This window comes from Bos indicus, chromosome 21, assembly GCF_029378745.1.
Source record: "Bos indicus isolate NIAB-ARS_2022 breed Sahiwal x Tharparkar chromosome 21, NIAB-ARS_B.indTharparkar_mat_pri_1.0, whole genome shotgun sequence".
Taxonomy (NCBI): Eukaryota; Metazoa; Chordata; class Mammalia; order Artiodactyla; family Bovidae; genus Bos; species Bos indicus.
The window spans coordinates 4,155,730-4,175,332 of NC_091780.1; the positions used below are offsets into that span (position 1 = coordinate 4,155,730).

A 19,603-nucleotide genomic window follows, 5' to 3' on the forward strand; every position below is an offset into this window, starting at 1 on the left:
ATGCCATTTGCAGTAGCATAGATGGATCTAGAGATTATCACACCAAGTGAAGTCAGTCAGACAAAGATAAACACCATATGCTATCACTTATATGTGGAATCTAAAATATGATACAAGTGAACTCATTTACAAAACAGAAGTTGACTTACAGACATAGAAAACAAACTTATGGTTACTAAAGTGGAAGAGGATAAGGGAAGGATTAATTAGGTTTGAGTTTGAGATTAACAGATACAAAATAATACATACAGTCCTACTGTATAAGGAGCTATATTCGATATCCTACAGTGAACCATAATCGAAAACAATATGAAAAAGTATATATATATATATATATATATATAGATGTACACAAGAAGCTAACGCAATTGTAAATCCACTACACTTCAGTAAAAATTAAAAAAAAAAAAAAAGTTTCACGGCCACTAATCTGCCAGCAAAATGCATGGTATATAGAAGGCAGAGACACACTTCTTGCCATTGAGGATTTCTGGACATTGGATGAATCAGTTCTAGGTCCCCGGATTAAGAATTTGGAATCCTCCATTCCCAAAGTCTATTTTTAGAGACTTCCATAAAAGCAGGGCTCATGAAAATGCACAGCCCTTTAATACTGGGAGGTAAAAGAAGGAAAGACACAGATGCTGTAGATGGGCACCACCGACATTGTTTGTCATCTCAACTGTCTACACCTTGTATAACAAACCTTATAACATTAATATACAAAAGTGTGGAAAATAATCATTCAAATAATGCTTAAAAAAACTAGCATTTAAAATCTTTGTCAAAGAGATTCAGAATTTCCTGTCAGGAACCTTGTGGATTAATTTCTGTCCTTTCTAGCTTTACTATGTAAATTTGGTAAAACCATTAACATTCTTGAGCATCAGCTTTCCTATGCTTTAATTTGGGCTAACGTAATTACCATGTACCAGTCTCCCTGGGACATGCCACTGTTATGGTTAGAAGTCAGTTGCTGTGGTTTAGTCACTCAGTTCTGTCCGACTCTTTGCAACTGCATGGACTGCAGCACACCAGGCTTCCCTGTCCTTCACTATCTCCCGGAGCTTGCTCAAACTCATGCCCATTGAGTCGCTGATGCCATCCAAACATCTCATCCTCTGTCTTCCCCTTCTCCTCCTGCCTTCAATCTTTCCCAGCATCAGAGTCTTTTCCAATGAGTCACTTCTTTGCCTCAGGTGGCCAAAGGATTGGAGCTTCAACTTTAACATCAGTCCTTCCCATGAATATTCAGGACTGTTTTCCTTTAGAAATGACTGGTTTGATATCCTTGCAGTCCAAGGGACTCCCAAGAGTCTTCTCCAACACCACAGTTCAAAAGCATCAATTCTTTGGCACTCAGTCTTACAAATTACAAGTGTTTTGTAATTTCATGGCTGCATTCACCATCCAAAGTGATTTTGGAGCCCAAGAAAATAAAGTCTGTCACTGTTTCCATTTTTCCCCATCTATTTGCCATGAAGCCATGAAATTAAAAGATGCTTACTCCTTGGAAGGAAAGTTATGACCAACCTAGATAGCATATTCAAAAGCAGAGACATTACTTTGCCAACAAAGGTCTGTCTAGTCAAGGCTATGGTTTTTCCAGTAGTCATGTATGGATGTGAGGGTTGGACTGTGAAGAAAGCTGAGCACCGAGGAATTGATGGTTTTGAACTGTGGTGTTGGAGAAGACTCTTGAGAGTCCCTTGGACTGCAAGGAGATCCAACCAGTCCATTCTGAAGGAGATCAACCCTGGGATTTCTTTGGAAGGAATGATGCTAAAGCTGAAACTCCAATACTTTGACCACCTCATGCGAAGACTTGACTCATTTGAAAAGACCCTGATGCTGGGAAAGACTGAGGGCAGGAGGAGAAGGGGATGACAGAGGATGAGATGGCTGGATGGCATCACTGACTCGGTGGATGTGAGTTTGAGTGAACTCCGGGAGTTGGTGATGGACAGGGAGGCCTGGCGTGCTGCAATTCATGGGGTTGCAAAGAGTCGGACACCATTGAGCAACTTAACTGAACTGAACTGAATGGGACTGGATGCCATGATCTTAGTTTTTTGAATGTTGAGTTTCAAGCCAGCTTTTTCATTCTCTTCTTTCACCCTCATCAAAAGCTCTTTAATTCCTCTTCACTTTCTGCCATAAGCATAGTGTTAATCTGAGGTTATTGATATTTCTCCCAGCACTCTTGATTCCAGCTTATGCTTCATCCAGCCCTGTATTTCACATGAAGTTAAATAAGCAGGGTGACAATACAGAGGGTGACTTGAAGTACTCCTTTCCCAATATGGAACCAGTCTGTTGTTCCATGTCCAGTTCTAATTGTTGCTTCTTGACCTGCAAACAGTTTAACAGGAGGCAGGTAAGGCGATCTGGTATTTCCATCTCTTTAAGAGTCTTCCACAGTTTGTTGTGATCCACGTAGTCAAAGGCTTTAGCATAGTCAATGGAGCAGAAGTAGATATTTTTCTAGAATTCTTTAGCTTTTTCTATGATCCAAAGTATGTTGACAATTTGATCTCTGTCTTTTCTAAACCCAATTGAACATCTGGAAATTCTTATTCACATACTGTTTAAGCCTAGCTTGAAGGATTTTGAGCATTACTTTGCTAGCGTGTGAGATGAGTGCAATTGTGTGGTGGTTTGAACATTCTTTGACATTGTTCTTCTTTGGGATTGGAATGCAAACTGACCCTTTCCATCTTGTGGCCACTGTTGAGTTTTCCAAATCTGCTGGCAAGTTGAGTGCCACACTTTAACAGCATCATCTTTTAGGATTTGAAATAGCTCAGCTGGAATTCCATCACCTTCAGTAGCTTTGTTCATAGTGATACTTCCTAAAGCCCACTTGACTTCACACTTCAGGATGTCTGGCTCTAGGTGAGTGCCCACACCATCGTGTTTATCCAGATCATTAAGATCTTTAAAGACTTGGATAGACGTCAGAGTGAGTAATAAAGTCTTACTTCATTTTCTTTGAGTTATAAGAGGATCAAATATTTTTTCCAAAACCTGTATGCTGAATCATGGCAGAAACTGAATAATTATTTGTTGAGATGAACTAACTCAGTTATTTCTTTGTTGTCTTTAAAAATGCACTCATGGCCACAAAGCTCCTTCCTTCTGGACAGAGATATACTTAATTTCCTCCCCAAGTACAATGAGGTATTATGGGGATTTTTCTCTTTAAAATTATATTTTAATACATTAAATATTTGAAAATATAATGCTATTAATTTATATAGTATCTGTTTTGCAGAAATGATCCATTTAATTAGGGATGACTACATAGTTAGTAATGACCGTGAAATGTCCTCTCATAATTCTATAACCATTCCATTTTCAAACTATTGAGTGGGTTAGATGCTGGAATATGTATTAGGGATACAGATATGAACCCCAAACAAGTGCTATTCTCAAGAAACCCTCAGATAACAATTAGGAGTCAGTTACATAATTTTCAATAATTCAGGAGAATAATGTCATACATTTTCTAATATTTAAAGCTCTGGGCAACTGCAAGAGTATCTATTTTCTGGACCCACACAATTTAATTGATGAAAGCTAATCAGGGATTCCCTGGTGGATCAGTCAGTAAAAAATCAACCTGCAATACAGGAGACCTGGGTTTGATCCCTGGGTTGGGAAGATCCCCTGGAGGAGGGCATGGCAACCCACTCCAGTATTCTTGCCTGGAGAGTCGCCATGGACAGAGGAGGCCAGTGGGTTGCAGTCCATGGGGCTGCAAAGAGTCGGACACAACTGAGCAACTAAGCACAGCATAGAACAATCAGTGTTCACCATGGATCACACACTATTCTAGGCTTTTTATTTATGCAAACTCATGTAATTCTCTACAATTTTATCAAATATATATCATGAATATCTTCGTTTTTTCCCCTAGAGATCGCCTGCGGCAGGTCACCTTGCTAGAAAGTTCCAGAGTCTATACTTAAGCTCTGGCAATTCTGGCTCCAGGGTCTGAGTTTTTAAACCTTTTACGTACTGTCTCTTGAACAGGAGCTCTCTTACTGTGGCTTAATCCCCGCTAAACGCCCCTCTAGGTAAGAGGCTACCTGATGCTGTCCAGGGCACGCTGCTGAATGCTTGCTGGCTGTGAGCAGTCCCACTGGACCAGTCCCACCCTGTTCCTTCTCTGACCCGGGCTTCAGCCCCAGGCTTTGTTTATGCCAGCTGTTGAGTGAATATTCATGACTCTGTGCAGTGAATATTCATGTCTGTCCTGCCCTGCAGCCTGCAACCCATGTTACTCAGGAGATGGATTAGGACTGTACCCCTTGGGAAACCATGGCAAGGAGCTGTCTACAAGGTCCTCAAAGAGACAGGAGGGAGAGGTAGGTGAGGCTCGGAATTTTGCCCTCAAGACCCTGAGAAGGGGCGTCTCTAGAAAACTCCAGGGCATTGAAAGTGAAAGTGGAAGTGTTAGTGCATCCAGCTATCTGCGACCCCATGGACTGTAGCCTGCCAGGCTCCTCTGTCCATGGGATTCTCCAGGCAAGAATATTGGAGTGGGTTGCCGTTCCTTTCTCCAGAGGATCTTCCTGACCTAAGGATCAAACCTGAGTCTCCTGCAATGCAGATGGATTCTCTACCATCTGAGCCACAAGGGAAGCCAGAGCATTGGGTCTTTCCTAATCCCTTTTCCTAGAATTCTCTTTCAGGCTTGAGAGTCCTTCAATCCAGTTGACTGATCGAAATCTCATTAATTCAGAAGACTTATGGAAAGGAAATAATTGGTATAATATTTAATTTTGAAATAGTTTTGTAACAATGTGGCCTATGACATTTCTACATAAGTAAGCAAATTAGAATAGTTTTAAAATGCAGGCGTTTTGAAGGATGAGAGAACTGATATTGATTAACTGATGGTGAGCCCCCGGCAACATCCTGTGAATGCAGAAAGTCATCAAGAACAGAAGAGGACTAAACAGCACGTTCTGAGGGCAGGCTCACTCTCAGCATCACGAGTTTACGTATGTGCCCCCATTTCTGCAGTGTGTACCATCTCCAGATATGTTTAGGATACCTTCTGCCATACACCTACTTAAAAGAAAGGCAGATTGCACCTAGAAAAATGTGTCCCCAAGTGCTTTTAAGCAAAAGGATTCATGGTTGCACTTCCACGTGGAAGCACCCACCCTCCACAGATGCCTCATCAGGCTTTTAAGAAGGTTGCATGGAAATGCAATAAAAGGGCCTCTTGGCAGTGCCTGAACAGCCCTATCTGCAATCTTCTGACAAAGACAGGCATGGGCAGGACTCCTACACTGAGACAAGACTACCCCTGAGTTCTGAGCAGAGTGCTGCTCACATCACTTGGAGCATGGAACAGTTTGAAACCCAGTTTTAAAAGCAATAAATCATTTTCTGCAATACATCACAGGGCAATTTTCTTGGTTGTGGAAACTACTCCTTAATGATAAGCCCATGTGCCTTTCGGCCTTCCCATCCATCCAAGGTGAGGACCTCCATGTGTCTTCTTTAGAGACTGTAGGCACGTTTGCAGGACGCCTTAAGAAACAGGAGAAGGTAGCAGTGCATGAAGACAGATCTTAAACATTCAGGCATCTGTCTACTTGCACATTCCTTCGTCTGTGAGGCTAGGTAGAGAGGAGGGAAGCTGGCCCTGTGAAGACTGGCTGCATGTCTGTGGCATAGCAGGCATCCCACGAGGAGGGGGCATGGAGCATGGTCAGCTGTGCCCAGGCCAGGCCCCTCCTACAGGGTTAGCGCAGCACTGCCGGGGTGTAGAGCCCTCACCTAAGCCCACCTGGGAGACAGCATGTGGGCAGAGCAGAGGCCGAAGGCTTCACAGAGGCAGAGCATCTTGATTAAGCCGAAGAGTGAGTAGAAGGTGGCCAGGTTAAGGGAGACAGGCAGCTGTGAGTCCCAGGCACTCAGGCTAGAGCCCACAGGCAGAGTGCAGGCCATGGGCTACATGAATGCCAGTATAGGACCAGGGCTAACCACTTTCCACTTGGTGTGGTTTAAGCTGCATGGTCAGGAAAAAGCTAAGATGGGAGGTCCCAGCTCTGCCCTCACTGAGAATCCTCCATCCAGAGTTTGTGGCCTTTAGGATACCCTTCAGTTTACAGAGGACTTTCGTTTATCCTCTCAGCTACAACACAGCCTTTAGCAAGAACACTGAGAAAGCACCACCCACTGTAAGAGATACGAATGGAAGTTTAAAAAAAAAACTCAGCAAGCACAGACTTCTTAGTCTTCGGACAGCTGAAACAAAGATGACAGTGAAACCCAGGGTGGGACGGCTTCCCAGATGACAGCAGGAGCAGATGACTGTGTCTGAAGAGGCAGCACTAATGGCAGGGACTCATGTTCCTGGAACCGGGGCCGACTGCCAGCCCAGAAGAGGGGAGAAGGTCTCTTACTTTGGAAAGCACAGCACTTGCCTCCTCAGGTCTTCCTCCCTCCCCTTCCTTCCTGCCTCCAAGGCTATCAGTGGCCTCTTGTCTGCCCAGAGAGAAAGCTGCTTATGTTATCAAATAATCAGATCAGGTCAGTCACTCAGTCGCGTCCAACTCTTTCCAACCCCATGAATCGCAGCACGCCAGGCCTCCCTGTCCATCACCAACTCCCGGAGTTCACTCAGACTCATGTCCATCGAGTCAGTGATGCCATCCAGCCATCTCATCCTCTGTCGTCCCCTTCTCCTCTTGCCCCCAATCCCTCCCAGCATCAGAGTCTTTTCCAATGAGTCAACTCTTTGCATGAGGTGGCCAAAGTACTGGAGTTTCAGCTTTAGCATCATTCCTTCCAAAGAAATCCCAGGGCTGATCTCCTTCAGAATGGACTGGTTGGATCTCCTTGCAGTCCAAGGGACTGTCAAGAGTCTTCTCCAACACCACAGTTCAAAAGCATCAATTCTTCGGTGCTCAGCCTTCCTCACAGTCCAACTCTCACATCCATACATGACCATAGGAAAAACCATAGCCTTGACTAGACGAACCTTTGTTGGCAAAGTACAACCTAGATAGCATATCAAACAATGGTTGGTTAAATTCAACCTCAGCCTTTTAGCTTCTCAATAAGCACAGAGAGCATCTCCTGGTCAGCTGCTCCTTCCTACCCATCAGAGCTTATCCATTCCTTCTAGATGCAGTGAAAGGGGTACAGAAGATGATGAGTGACTGACGATGGTCCTTTTTTGGGGGACCAAGCACTGGAATCAGCAGCAGGGTATTTCACAATGACAGCAACATGGCCCAGGCAGCCACTATCCCTCCAGAGAGCACGAGGGGACACAAGACTCACCTGTGGCAAAGACGACATTCCTGGAGACCAGACGATGCTCCACAATGGAGAACTGTGGGAGCTCAATCCTCTCCACGCCAGTCACAGCCTTATCGCCCCCGCGCCAGTAAAACTCGATGTCATCTGTGGTGTAGCCATCTGCCAGGAGACAGAAGCAGGGACAGGGCAGAAATGAAGCATCATTTTGTCTAAAGAAACTGACACTACTAAAATGGAAGTAACAGCTTGCCCATGTGTGAAGGAAATTTGTTGATGTGCTTGTCTATGCATTATCATTAGAAGAACTAACTTTTGGATATTCTTGTGTTACCTTTGCTGTCTGATTTGGACCAGGCTGATGCTGAAAAGCAGAGACACTGGAGAGGCTGAGTATTCTGACCAAAGTTCTGTTTGGAAAGCCTAATTGTGGGGCTGACCTGGACTTTGCACAGAAATGTGAAGTAAAAACATATTCACAGCACTGAATAAGATGGTTGGAAGAAAAAGTAAAATTCTAAAGAATTCTGGAAAGGCAGCTCTCTCAACTATGAAAAAGTTAGAACACTGAGGGTGGACTTGCCCAATCAATGTTTCATAACTGCCGGGCAATTTTGGATGGTGTCATGAGGTGCTCCTGGCCATGAGTTTGGCCAACCTTAGAAATGCCTTTTGTGGGGACTCTCTTGGCCCTTAGAGATTTGAGCAGTGCTCTCAGTAGAAAGACGAATGGTTATTAGCCAGATTATAGCTTCAAAACCAGCTCTTGGCACGGTCTCATGCTCACTCAGTAATCAATCAATGCTTCTTGAGAATGACTAAATAGGAAAACAGTATCTGATGTTATTTGCAGCACTCAGGAGTCTTCTAAAGAATTGGGTCAACTTTAGTGGTAAAGTCAATTAAAAATCACACCTGTAGAAAAATACCCTATAAATATAAAAACTTTTTTTTATTTGAACATATACGAGGCAGACACTAAATATCTGACATTATACAAACAGACCAAAGCTGTGGGGATGACTGCCCCCACAGTCCCTGCCGGCTCCCTGGTCCATCTGCTGTCATCCCTTCGGGATTACGGTGGGCACACCTTCTTTCCCCACCCTCCCCTCTGACTGCATGGCACTCCATTCTCACCCAGTGGCCATGGCGATCACTAATAAAGCACAGATCTCATCAAGTCACTCTTCTGCTTAAAGCCCTCAAATGTTTCCCAATGCAATTAGCGGAACAAGTCCAAAGTCCTTACAAGGATCCCAAGAATCCACAAGGCTGACCCCTCTGTGTGTTGTAAGTGCAGGCCCCCTCCCCTGCACACACAGTCCAGCCTCTCTAGCCTTCCGGCTGTGGTTCAGACCAGCATGCTGTGTGCAGAGCTTACACGCCCTCTGAGGGTACATCCAAATCTTCAAGTGGCCCACTCTTCCATACATTTGCATCTTGACTTTAATAACACGTGTGTAGTCAGGTCACCAGAAAATTGGGAGAATCCCTCTTCTGTTCAATTGCTTTAAAAAGGACCTTCCTGCCCATCCTCCACTTCAATTAAAGATTGTGGTAACAGAATCTACAGTCTCCAAGGCCACTCATTATGGTTTCCAGTTGAACAGGATCTGCTCCCTCACTTAGATCCAAATTGGCCTTCCTGAAACTTTCAGCTCCTTGGAGTTGTGTCCTCTGACCATACAGAATCTACGTAACTTCCTAAAGTAGCCCTTCAACTATCAGCCCTTCAACATCATCTTTCCCTGAAGTCTTCATGCTAAATATCCTATGCCTCCATCCTTCACCTTCTGAAAGCACAGCTCTCAGAAATCATGGCCGTCGTGTTGTGTGGAAGCAAGAGGCACATGGAGAGGTGTAAACACCAGTCTGCCTCCAGTGCAGCTCCTCAGCGTGTTCATCCACCAAGACATTCACTTCTCACCATACACGCAATAAACGCATGGCAAAGTTAGTCGCTTGCCATCCCCCAAAATTCAATACAAATGCTGACAACCTAAATTCACCTGAGGCTGATAAACTGATCTACAGTGGGCCAGGAGAAGACACAGTGGCAGCAGCCATATATGGATATGCCAGGGGTCAGGTCAGGGAGCAGGACATCTGTTTCTTAGACTATGTGGATGCAGCTCTTCCCCTCATAAGAGAAGTGCTACTCAACACTGAATTATCAATAAGGCATCTGAATACTCTTCAAATTGAAGAAAATTGCCAAGATGTAGAAATAGCTGGCTTGTAAAGCTGAGCTCCTAATGCGAAATGAGGTTTACTCCAACTGCAGAGGGTCCCAGGAGTACAGCAACTTGTACATGATGAAGCACATTGTGAGACACCACCTCTCAGAGTTCATTTTCTTCTCACTGAAGAGACTGAGATGGAGAGCATTTGTCTTATTTTATTTCAGCACAGCAGACAGACTCTTAGTCAAATTAGACTGGAGAACTCTTTATACTGAGCCTCTCTCTGTCTCTCTCTCTTGCCCTCTATCATGAAAGTAAAATTTGCAGAGTGGAGGATTAAACCTCTGATCTTTAAGACAGTTAAAAATTACATCATAAAAAATTATATATGCCTTGCCAAATAAAGATAAGAAGGCCTAAAACACAAAGTGCATGAAAAAGAAATACAGATACACACAGCTTTCAATCTCCAGGGTGCAGTTCTGCTCATCCAAGGGGTATCTTCTCAGGTCCATCATGCATGCTGCGGTCGTCGTGATTCTGAAACATACAGAGTAAGGGTAGATGGGATGAGAAATACAGCAGGAAAACTGCTTCTAGACAAACACTGAGTAATCAGCAGGTAGGACCCCTTTCCTCAAAGCATACCTGATTAAATACATTCCATGATATACATACATGATATACATGATATATTTCATGATACTGCAGGCCTGCTTTATCCAAAAAAAGCAACATATATATAATTATAAAATTTTATCTTGTTAACTTTGGATAATCAGGGGCAGAGAAAGGGGCTTCTTAGGAAGCACTTACCTTCCATTTTTATTCTGTCTCCTTGTCTAGTGACACTCTAACTTCTATTGCACAGAGAAAATATACCTGGTGGTTAACACCCTTGATTTAGATTAAAACTGAATTCTTTGGCTTTCAGTGTGAAATATTCATGTAGCTCCCAGTCCACAGGCTGCACCTTGGAACTCTGAGCCAAACTACTTGATTCTATTTTATTACAGTTGTCTGTTGGACTAATAATATTCCAGGCCTTTTCACCACAAGATCATCTATCTTTTCAAAGAGAATATTTGGCTTCCACATTATTGATTATGAATCAAAACTGAGGGGTTAGTATCTCTTGAGGTCAGCTGCAGCCATAGAAAGGATTTATATTGTGACCTAAGGATAGTTAAGCCTCTACTGGGCAATGGTTAAACCCACTGTACATGAAGATCAAAAACATTAAGTTCATTTCCTACTCTGCCAAAAGCCTCATTTTAGAGAAACCAACCTACTCAAAGCCTCTGTTGAAAATGCAATGATTAGGCTACCATGTTTTATTCTCTTCCTAGAATTCCCAGCCCTTCTGCACCACAGTCCCAGCTTACCATACTGGGCTAGGTCCCTGATTCAAGGACAGCCAATAATGAGTTGACCAAGAGTCTAGGATGCAGCTTGGCAAAAGGCAAAACAGAGCTAAAGGAATTCCCTTTCATGGAGATGAATTAAAGATGAGAATAGAGCTGAATTTGCAAGTTCATGAATTAGAGGTTCATGATGCCATTTTTGAACTGGAGAGTCAGGCATAAGAAAGCATAACAGAGGTGGAGACAGTGCAGAGAGTCGATAAGGAGATAGCAGCACTAAGGCTGGGCCACAGCACACAGCATTGCGGGACATGCACAGCACATCTCAGGGAGCAGTATCTCAGAGCTGATGTGGAAGCTGTGGAAATGGAAGCCTGGGCTATGCTCACTCAATGGAGAATCTTAAGCAGGAAGAACTCTAGGGATCTCTTCTCCTGAGTTCCCTAGAGTTATACTGAACTTCCAGACATTTTAAGGTGCACCTTTCCCAAAGCCTAGTTTGAGCTTTCTCTGGACAGACTTCCATGTGAACATCATTCACAATAAACCTTCTACCATTTAGGCAACATGAGCAAGTTCTGATGCAAAACACCTGTCAGACACCAGGCACGTGCCAATTATGTTAGGATTGTCTCAGGTGCCAAAGGAACAGAGTAAAGCATGTCCTTCTGTTAGCACTGGGTTAAGCAGCAGGTTGAGGAAAATTCTAATTTCCAACGGCTGAGCAGTACAGTGAGGGAAAATATCAATCTATTTGGCAATGATGGGTCAATGCTATTTTTTGCTCTACAAATAGCATGCAAGTGCCATGCAGACATATGCTGTAAGATCCACACCAATGGTGAAAGTATGTCCTTTCCAAATGTCATAACACTTCCAATCATCATTCCAAAGAGTGGATTACATTCTATCCAAAGTCAACAAATAGCTCTTTGGTATATTTTTCTATAGCATCTGACTTCCTAGCCAACTGAAGAACAAGCCTCACACTTTGAAATTCTGACATGTTTTATGGCAGGCTGTCAACCCGACATCCATGCAAGATGCCTATAAGGCAAAACTAGAATAAAGTTCTGTTAAAATTACAAATTTTTGTAAAGAGGAGTAAAAGATCTCTATTAAAAATTCTCAAATTTTAAAACTTTCCTACATGTTTAAGTACCTATTCACTTCATGAGTCAATAACCGAGATTACCATTTTTGTTTCTTTTCCTTTTTTGTTCCCAATTATCATCATTAAAACACATGCACACACACAAGCACACGCGCACACACACACAAATTGTGTAGGGGCTCACATGTATTGTGACTTATGTAGAGTATTTCACAGGAGTCACTGGAAATGGGAATCATGAAGCTAGTAGAATTGCTGAGTATCCTCAGTACAGCTGCTGTCCTGTCTTCTTCTTCTGGTGTCATACTGACTATTATATGGAGTCCTGCGGACTTGGGCAATAAGGTATAAACATCTATGTACTACTCTTCCTCCTATGGAAGAAATACACAGAAAACCCTCTTGTGGTGGAAAGTTAAGTCATGAGAGCCTATTCACGACACAGTGGAAGAAAGAGGTCTTTACGCCATTGAGACAGGAAGGCAAGAAAAAAAGAAACAGGGGAATAGAGAGACCAAGAAAGGCAGAGCAAGCCAGAGCCTCCACACCATCAACCACGTTGACTAAACTCGTAACAGGTTTGGAGATTGGACTTTTGGAGTGAAAGGACCAAATTTTGTACCCCAGGGACTTTGCAGAAGCCATAGGAGGGAATTTCATAGTCTACAGAACTGAGAACTCAAGCCTAGTTAATGAAGATGGACCGAAGGCAGGGAAGCCCCAGTAGTGTTCAAGCTCCAGTTGCGTAATCCCTGACATGCAAGCGTGTGTGCCTGTGCACAGAGGCACATGCATTGCATATTTTTCCTAATCAATTTTATTTGTCCTGAGAAGTGACCTTAACCAACAACTAGTTCCACTTCCATCTGAAAGCTGAGAATTCCACTCCTGTTTCTAAGAAATAGTGGTGAAGTCAATAAGACATATTGGGTGAAGATTTCTCTCCAGTAGATCCTTTTTTTTCCCGTCATAGCATGCAATCACATCTGCACTTTACATAAGGCTGGCTGAGAGCCTGGTTTGTGCCCAGGTCCGGGCTCAGCACTTGAGTACTCATGCATTCCATCTCACAACAACCACATTGTAGAGGTATTCTTCTTCTTCCCATTTTGAAGATGAGCAAACCAAGGCGTGGCAAGAGTAAGGATGTTGGTCACATACAATGCTCCTGAAGGCATGTGTGGCACTCAGATCCGGCCAGCCTGAAACCTGCATTCACTCATCTACGTCCTTGATATCTCGCCTGCCTTAAATTACAAAATATATTCAACTTTTAAAAGCCTACTTCTTTTTTTCAAAGAAGAGCAAGTATGGTATAAAAAATGTCATATGTACATATTTATGATATATATGATCACCGAAATATACACACACAGAAATTGTATCCATGTATATATCTCATATATGTGACAAGTTGGAAATATAATATGTAAAGGGAGAAAATAAATATTTTAATGCTACACCTGCAGTAACAGCAGTGGTATTTTGCCCACTGTGGAATATGGTACAGTTTAGTAGGTAGTCCTGTGTAAGTGATATATCCCTAAAGATATGTTTAGCAGTCAATAATTGTGTACTTTGTAAGGGAAGCATCATCTCAGCAAGTTTAAAATCTATAATGGAACATCTGCCATCTTTGGACACTGTCTAGAAACTACTTCTGGGAAGAACAGCTTTTAGCAGGTCAAAAAGTTCTTACTTTATCAATTATATCAAGCTTATGAGATGTACTTTGGTGTCAGCACTTCCATCGTTAAAATCCCAACAATTAAAAAGTATAATAAGGGCAGATGCAACCTCTTCATGTCATGAAGAGTTTGTCAGTCTGCACAAACACAGATTTCTCCACAGGACACTGGAGAGGCTGTGGTGAAAATACTGCTCTTGGCTGGTCACACACATCCACTATCACCACCAACACTTACCTGAAATGCCAGCTCTTTGGCCAAGTGCTCCCTGTCCTTGCTGGAAAAGGGGGACTCTGGGACCCACACCTACAGTGAATCATGGGGCAATACACACACTCTCCTCCCTGCTTGCATGGATAATTTACATTCATGGTTAACACCAGATAGAATAGAGGTTAAATGTCCTTGACTAGCTTTCTCAGAGGACTTGCAGAACTAAAGTATTTCAGTTCTGCTGTCCTCCTCTCACCACCCATTTTAGTGTTGTCATTACACTTGGGACCGTTTATACTTAGAGTGTCCTTCCATTTGTTGACTTGCAGGTCCCTTGCTCATCCTTAGATGGACCTGGAGAAGAGCTTGGTCCCCTGGAGCCATCAGTCTTTAGAACATCAGCCACAGGCAAACAGCAGGTGTCCTGTAGATGTTCATTGAGCAAAAATGACTTAGAAAATATGGGAACCAGGAGTAACAGGCAGAGCAGAACTCAAGGAAAACGCCCTTCTTGGTTTCAATCCCCTAAATCTCAGAGCCAGAGGGGACACTCACCCTCTTGCAAGCACTCCCAGTAGGAGCTCTGGCCTTGCACTTTTACTGACATTCTGAGAGGCTCCCTGGGCTCACTGGTCAAGATCCTTGGGTGATACTCCATGTGCTGATAGACTGGTGGTGTCTGTGAATCGTTCAGGTGCAGAATAAATCCTCAACAGGCTGATTTTCATGCTTGTGAGTTTTTCAGCTTCCATGCCCATGAGGATCACAGCAAAATGCTGCCATTGTTGAGGTCATGGCCTCTGAATTAAAATCCTGTTAAACAGGACCAGGAGCAAGTTAGTAGTACCTCCTGTGTAATTCCTGGCTTGCACTGTTGCTGCTGCTAAGTCGCTTCAGTTGTGTCCGACTCTGTGCGACCCCACAGATGGCAGCCCACCAGACTCCGCCATCCCTGGGATTCTCATTCTCCAGGCAAGAACACTTGCACTGGGGATGCTCAAATGTCTGAGAAGTTTGGCAATGGTTGCTACTTATGGCCAGAGAACAGCTGCAAACTCGGGGCACTGCCTTATGGGTAGCCATTTAGCCTTCTACAACTACTCCCATGTAACTCACACTTATCTCCAATTCTGTATTGACTCCAGGAGTACCAGGCAGTGGAGACATCAATCATTTTTCCAAGAATATAAATTCAAATGCTAGGTTAAAGGACCTAATCATATAATTCAGATCAACTGAGCATCCTTCTCAGGTTGCTGAACCTGAAACTCCAATACTTTGGCCACCTGATGTGAAGAACTGACTCATTGGTAAAGACAGTGATGCTGGGAAAGATTGAGGGCAGGAGGAGAAGGGGAGGACAGAGGATGAGATGGTTGGATGGCATCACTGACTCAACGGACCTGAGTTTGAGTAAGCTCCGGGAGTTGGTGATGGACAGGGAAGCCTGGTGTGCTGCAGTCCATGGGGTTGCAAAGACTTGGACATGACTGAGCGACTGAAGTGAACTGAGCATCCTTCTAAAGCAAGTGCTTATTACTCATTGTGGAGGAGGCATAGAACATAGCCAACACTGAAGTTGTCCCCATTTTTACTTGATAATAAACATATGAAGATAAATTCTCAGAAATGTCCAAATGCCTTTGCTATACAGACTCGTTGAGTATGTTGCTGGGGAAATCGTTGCAGTAAGTTGAACGTGGTGGCAGCCCCATTCCTTTACCCTTCCCAGTACCTACTCTCTTTGCCATGTCATTTGCAATTCTTCTCACTAAAGAAGAACTGTCTCCCCACTCCTGGACGACTTTGTGGCCCTGATTTTCAAACAATATGGGTCAATTTTGTGCCCTGCTCTGTCTGACAGAATGTGTGGACCGACAGTCCCAAGCTTAGCCTCCAAGAGACATTTGTGCTTCTGCCTCTGCTGTGAAAAAGCCACATTCAAACGAGTCTGCTGGATCTAGGAGGACTATTGACATAGGGAACAGAGACCATCCATCCCTGGGTCTGTGGGGAAACCAGCCAGAATCCACAGAGATGCTGATTAACCACCCAGACACACAAGCAATGTGCACTTATTATCATTAGAAAATAGGCTTTCTAGCTGTTTGTAACGCAGCAACACTGTGGCCATCATAGATAACAGATACAACACAAGTAACTACACAATTAGCAAAGCATAAATTATCTTATAAATAAATAGGCCTCATAACCTGATACTTCTCCAGGGTGCCATAAAACTACAAAGCCCTTAGTAGATAGCATTTTCCTATAACAAGAGCATTTACTTCTAGATTTCAGCATAAATCCACTATTGTTGTATGAACATCAATTCTGGTAAAATGAGTTGTCATATCAGGCAAATGACACGGACAGTCTCCTGATTTTCAAGCAATATGGTGATAAAGCAACTCAAAGGCCAAAACTGGCAATAATGCTATAAGTGAAAACCAAAAGAATAGTGTGTGTCAGGACCTCAAGCACCTGCCAGGAATGGAAATGTCAGGGTGGATGACTGAGGTAGTCTCAAGGAAAACACTGAAGGTTCAACTCTCTAACAGGAAGGGAGAAAATATTTTGAGAGAATCAAAAAAGTACTTTGAGACTTTGGGTCTCCACAACCTTTTTGATGAAAGTGAAAGAGGAGAGTGAAAAAGTTGGCTTAAAGCTCAACATTCAGAAAACTAAGATCATTTTTGGCATCCAGTCCCATCACTTCATGGCAAATAGATGGGGAAACAGTGGAAACAGTAGCAGACTTTATTTTGGGGGGTCTCCAAAATCACTGCAGATGGTGATTGCAGCCATGAAATTAAAAGACACTTACTCCTTGGAAGGAAAGTTATAATCTAGACTTAGTTATAATCTATAACTTAGAAAGTTATAATCTAGACAGCATATTAAAAAGCAAAGATATCACTTTGCCAACAAAGGTCCGTCTAGTCAAGGCTATTGTTTCTCCAGTGGTCATGTATGGGTGTGAGAGTTGGACTATGAAGAAAGCTGAGCACCGAAGAATTGATGCTTTTGAACTGTGGTGTTGAAGACTCTTGAGAGTCCCTTGGACTGCAAGGAGATCCAACCAGTCCATCCTAAAGGAGATCAGTCCTAGGTGTTCATTGGAAGGACTGATGTTAAAGCTGAAACTCCAATACTTTGGCCACCTGATGCAAAGACCTGACTCATTGGAAAAGACCCTGATGCTGGGAAAGACTGAGGGCAGGAGGAGAAGGGGGTAACAGGGGATGAGATGGTTGGATGGCATCAATGACTCAACGGACATGAGTTTGGGTAGGCTCCAGGAGTTGGTGATGGGCAGGGAGGCCTAGCATGCTGCAGTCCATGGAGTTGCAAACAGTCAGACATGACTGACGACTGAACTGAACTGAACTGAACTGAACCATATGGATCTAATGATGGCACCTGGGTGATGTATGTGGGGTTTATATCTAGAAAGATAGCCACTAGCCACATACATGTGCATGCGTGCTCATGAGCATGTCTGACTCTTTGTGACCCAGTGGACTGTATGTACCCTGTGAGACTCCTCTGTCCACAGAATTTTCCAGGCAAAAATACTGGAGTGGGTTGCCATTTTCCTTCTCGAGGGTATCTTTCTGACCCAGGGATCAAACCTGCATCTCTTGCCTCCCTGCATTGGCAGGCAGATTCTTTACCACTTTGCCACATGGGAAGCCCCTTTGCCTATTTATAATTACATTTTAAATTAATTAAAATGAAATCAAATTAAAAATTCAGTTCCTCCGAAGCACTGGCAACCTTCCAAGTGTTCAGTAGTCACCTACGTGTTTATGCTAAGTTGCTTTGGTTATGTCTGACTCTTTGCGACCCTATTGTAGCCCGCCAAGCTCCTCTGTCCATGGGATTCTCCAGGCAAGAATACTGGAGTGGGTTACCACTTCCTTCTCTAGTGGATCTTCCCAACCCAGGATCCCTTGAGTCTCCTGCAGTGGTCAGCAGGTTCTTTACCACTAGTGCCACCTGGGAAGCCCTAGTCACCTATGGCTGGTGGCTACCGTATGGGATGGTACATATTCTAGAACATCTTCATCACCACGGTAAGTTCCACTGGAAAGGGTGAGAAACATGAGTCAGACAGGCTGACAGACTGGCCCTGCCTGCTAAGGCAGCCTCCCAGCTCCTCTCCCCTCTTCCCTCTCCTTCTGCTTCTCTTCTTTCCCTCCCCTCCCTCTCTACCCCCAACCCAGCTTCCTCCCTTCCCCACTCACCACCACAGCTTTAAAGGGCACACTCTCTAGTTGAAAGTGGTTGGGGGACACAAAGGCACACAACCCATCACCTCCAAGAAAAGCCATTGCCGATAGAGGCAGATATCCACAGGGCATGAAAACAAGCATGCCAGAGCAGAAAGTGTCATTTATGACTATTTAAAGTCCCATACCTTGCATAAGACTCCATGGAAGAGTGGGTTAACCAGCATTTCTAGGGGAGGACTTACTCAAAAAGAACGGCGACTAGACATAACAAAGGGAGTGCATTAACCTGACCTTCAGATTTATATCCTAAGGACTAAAGCTCCTAATATGAGCCTGAGACTGAAGGGGGCCAAGGTCACCATATTCAAAGTCTCACTAGAAAAATCACTTTGTCTCCATGGATTGTCCCATCTAAGGACTAACATTACGAATAAAACAAAGAGATATTCTATGAAAAGTATGTAAGCATGCAAAATGAAAGTTTAAAACTTGGGAAGATGTATGTCTGGTTGTCAAAAAGCATGAATTCTCTTTAAAACAAAGACAGGAAGACATAAGGAAAGAACATCCTAAGATGAAGACAGAGATAGGTAGACAATGTAAAACTGAGAAAAGAATGCAAGGAATCTCCGGGCAAGTGCTGAAGTGAAATCTATACGGAACACAGAGACAGCAGAACTGACACAGTTGCAAGTCATTTAATGACACAAATCACTGAGGGATCTTATTAAATGCAGATTTTGAGCAAGAGATCTGGATAGGTCTGTAGTTCTGAGTCTGCCAGATGAAGCTACTGCTGCTTGTCTGGGGACCACTGTCAGAGTGGGAAGGACAGAGTCAATTGTAAAACCTTCCTAAAAGCAGAGGAAGAAGACAAACCTTTGAAAACAGAGAGAAGATGATAGGTACAAGACAGAAAATCGGTAGGCAACTGAGTTTTATTAAACAAACCAAAACCAAACAGCATTCAAATGAGCAAAACAGAATTAAACATGAAACAAACATACTTTTTTAGAGTAAAATATGCCTAACATGAGATCTACCTTTTCTCACTTTGTAAGAGTACAGATAAGTGGCATTAACTATATTCATATCACTGTGCAACCATCAGCACTATCCATATTCAGAACTTCTTCATCATGTAAGAAAAAAACCCGCTATACCCACTAAACAATAACTCCTGATTAACTCCCCAGTAACTCCCCAATAATCTCCCTCGGGGACCTGGTAACCTGGTGACTTCATTCTTACTGATACTAGGTATTTCATGTAAGTGCAATCACACAGTATTTGTTCTTTTGTCTCCAGCTTAGTTCACTTACCATAATGATTTCATGGTGTAGCATGTATCAAATTTCCAAACCTCTTTAAAGGTTGAAAATATTCCACTGTATGTATAAAACATATTCATTTTTTAGTGTACATTTGAAAGAGACAGGAATACCAGACCACCTGACCTGACTCTTGAGTAACCTATATGCAGGTCAGGAAGCAACAGTTAGAACTGGACATGGAA

The 19,603-nt window shown here is 43.3% G+C and overlaps 1 protein-coding gene across 3 annotated transcripts in view; it reads right to left on the bottom strand.

Moving 5' to 3' along the window:
* Positions 1-19,603, bottom strand: part of GABRB3 (gamma-aminobutyric acid type A receptor subunit beta3) — a 285,371-nt gene that overhangs the window by 41,378 nt on the left and 224,390 nt on the right. For all 3 annotated transcript variants that reach the window (XM_070774991.1, XM_070774992.1, XM_070774990.1), the window contains exons 5-6: positions 9,928-10,010; positions 7,309-7,446 (exon numbers count right to left, since the gene is read on the bottom strand). In XM_070774991.1, coding sequence (XP_070631092.1) covers positions 7,309-7,446; positions 9,928-10,010 — 221 coding nt within the window. The remainder of the gene's footprint in view (positions 1-7,308; positions 7,447-9,927; positions 10,011-19,603) is intronic.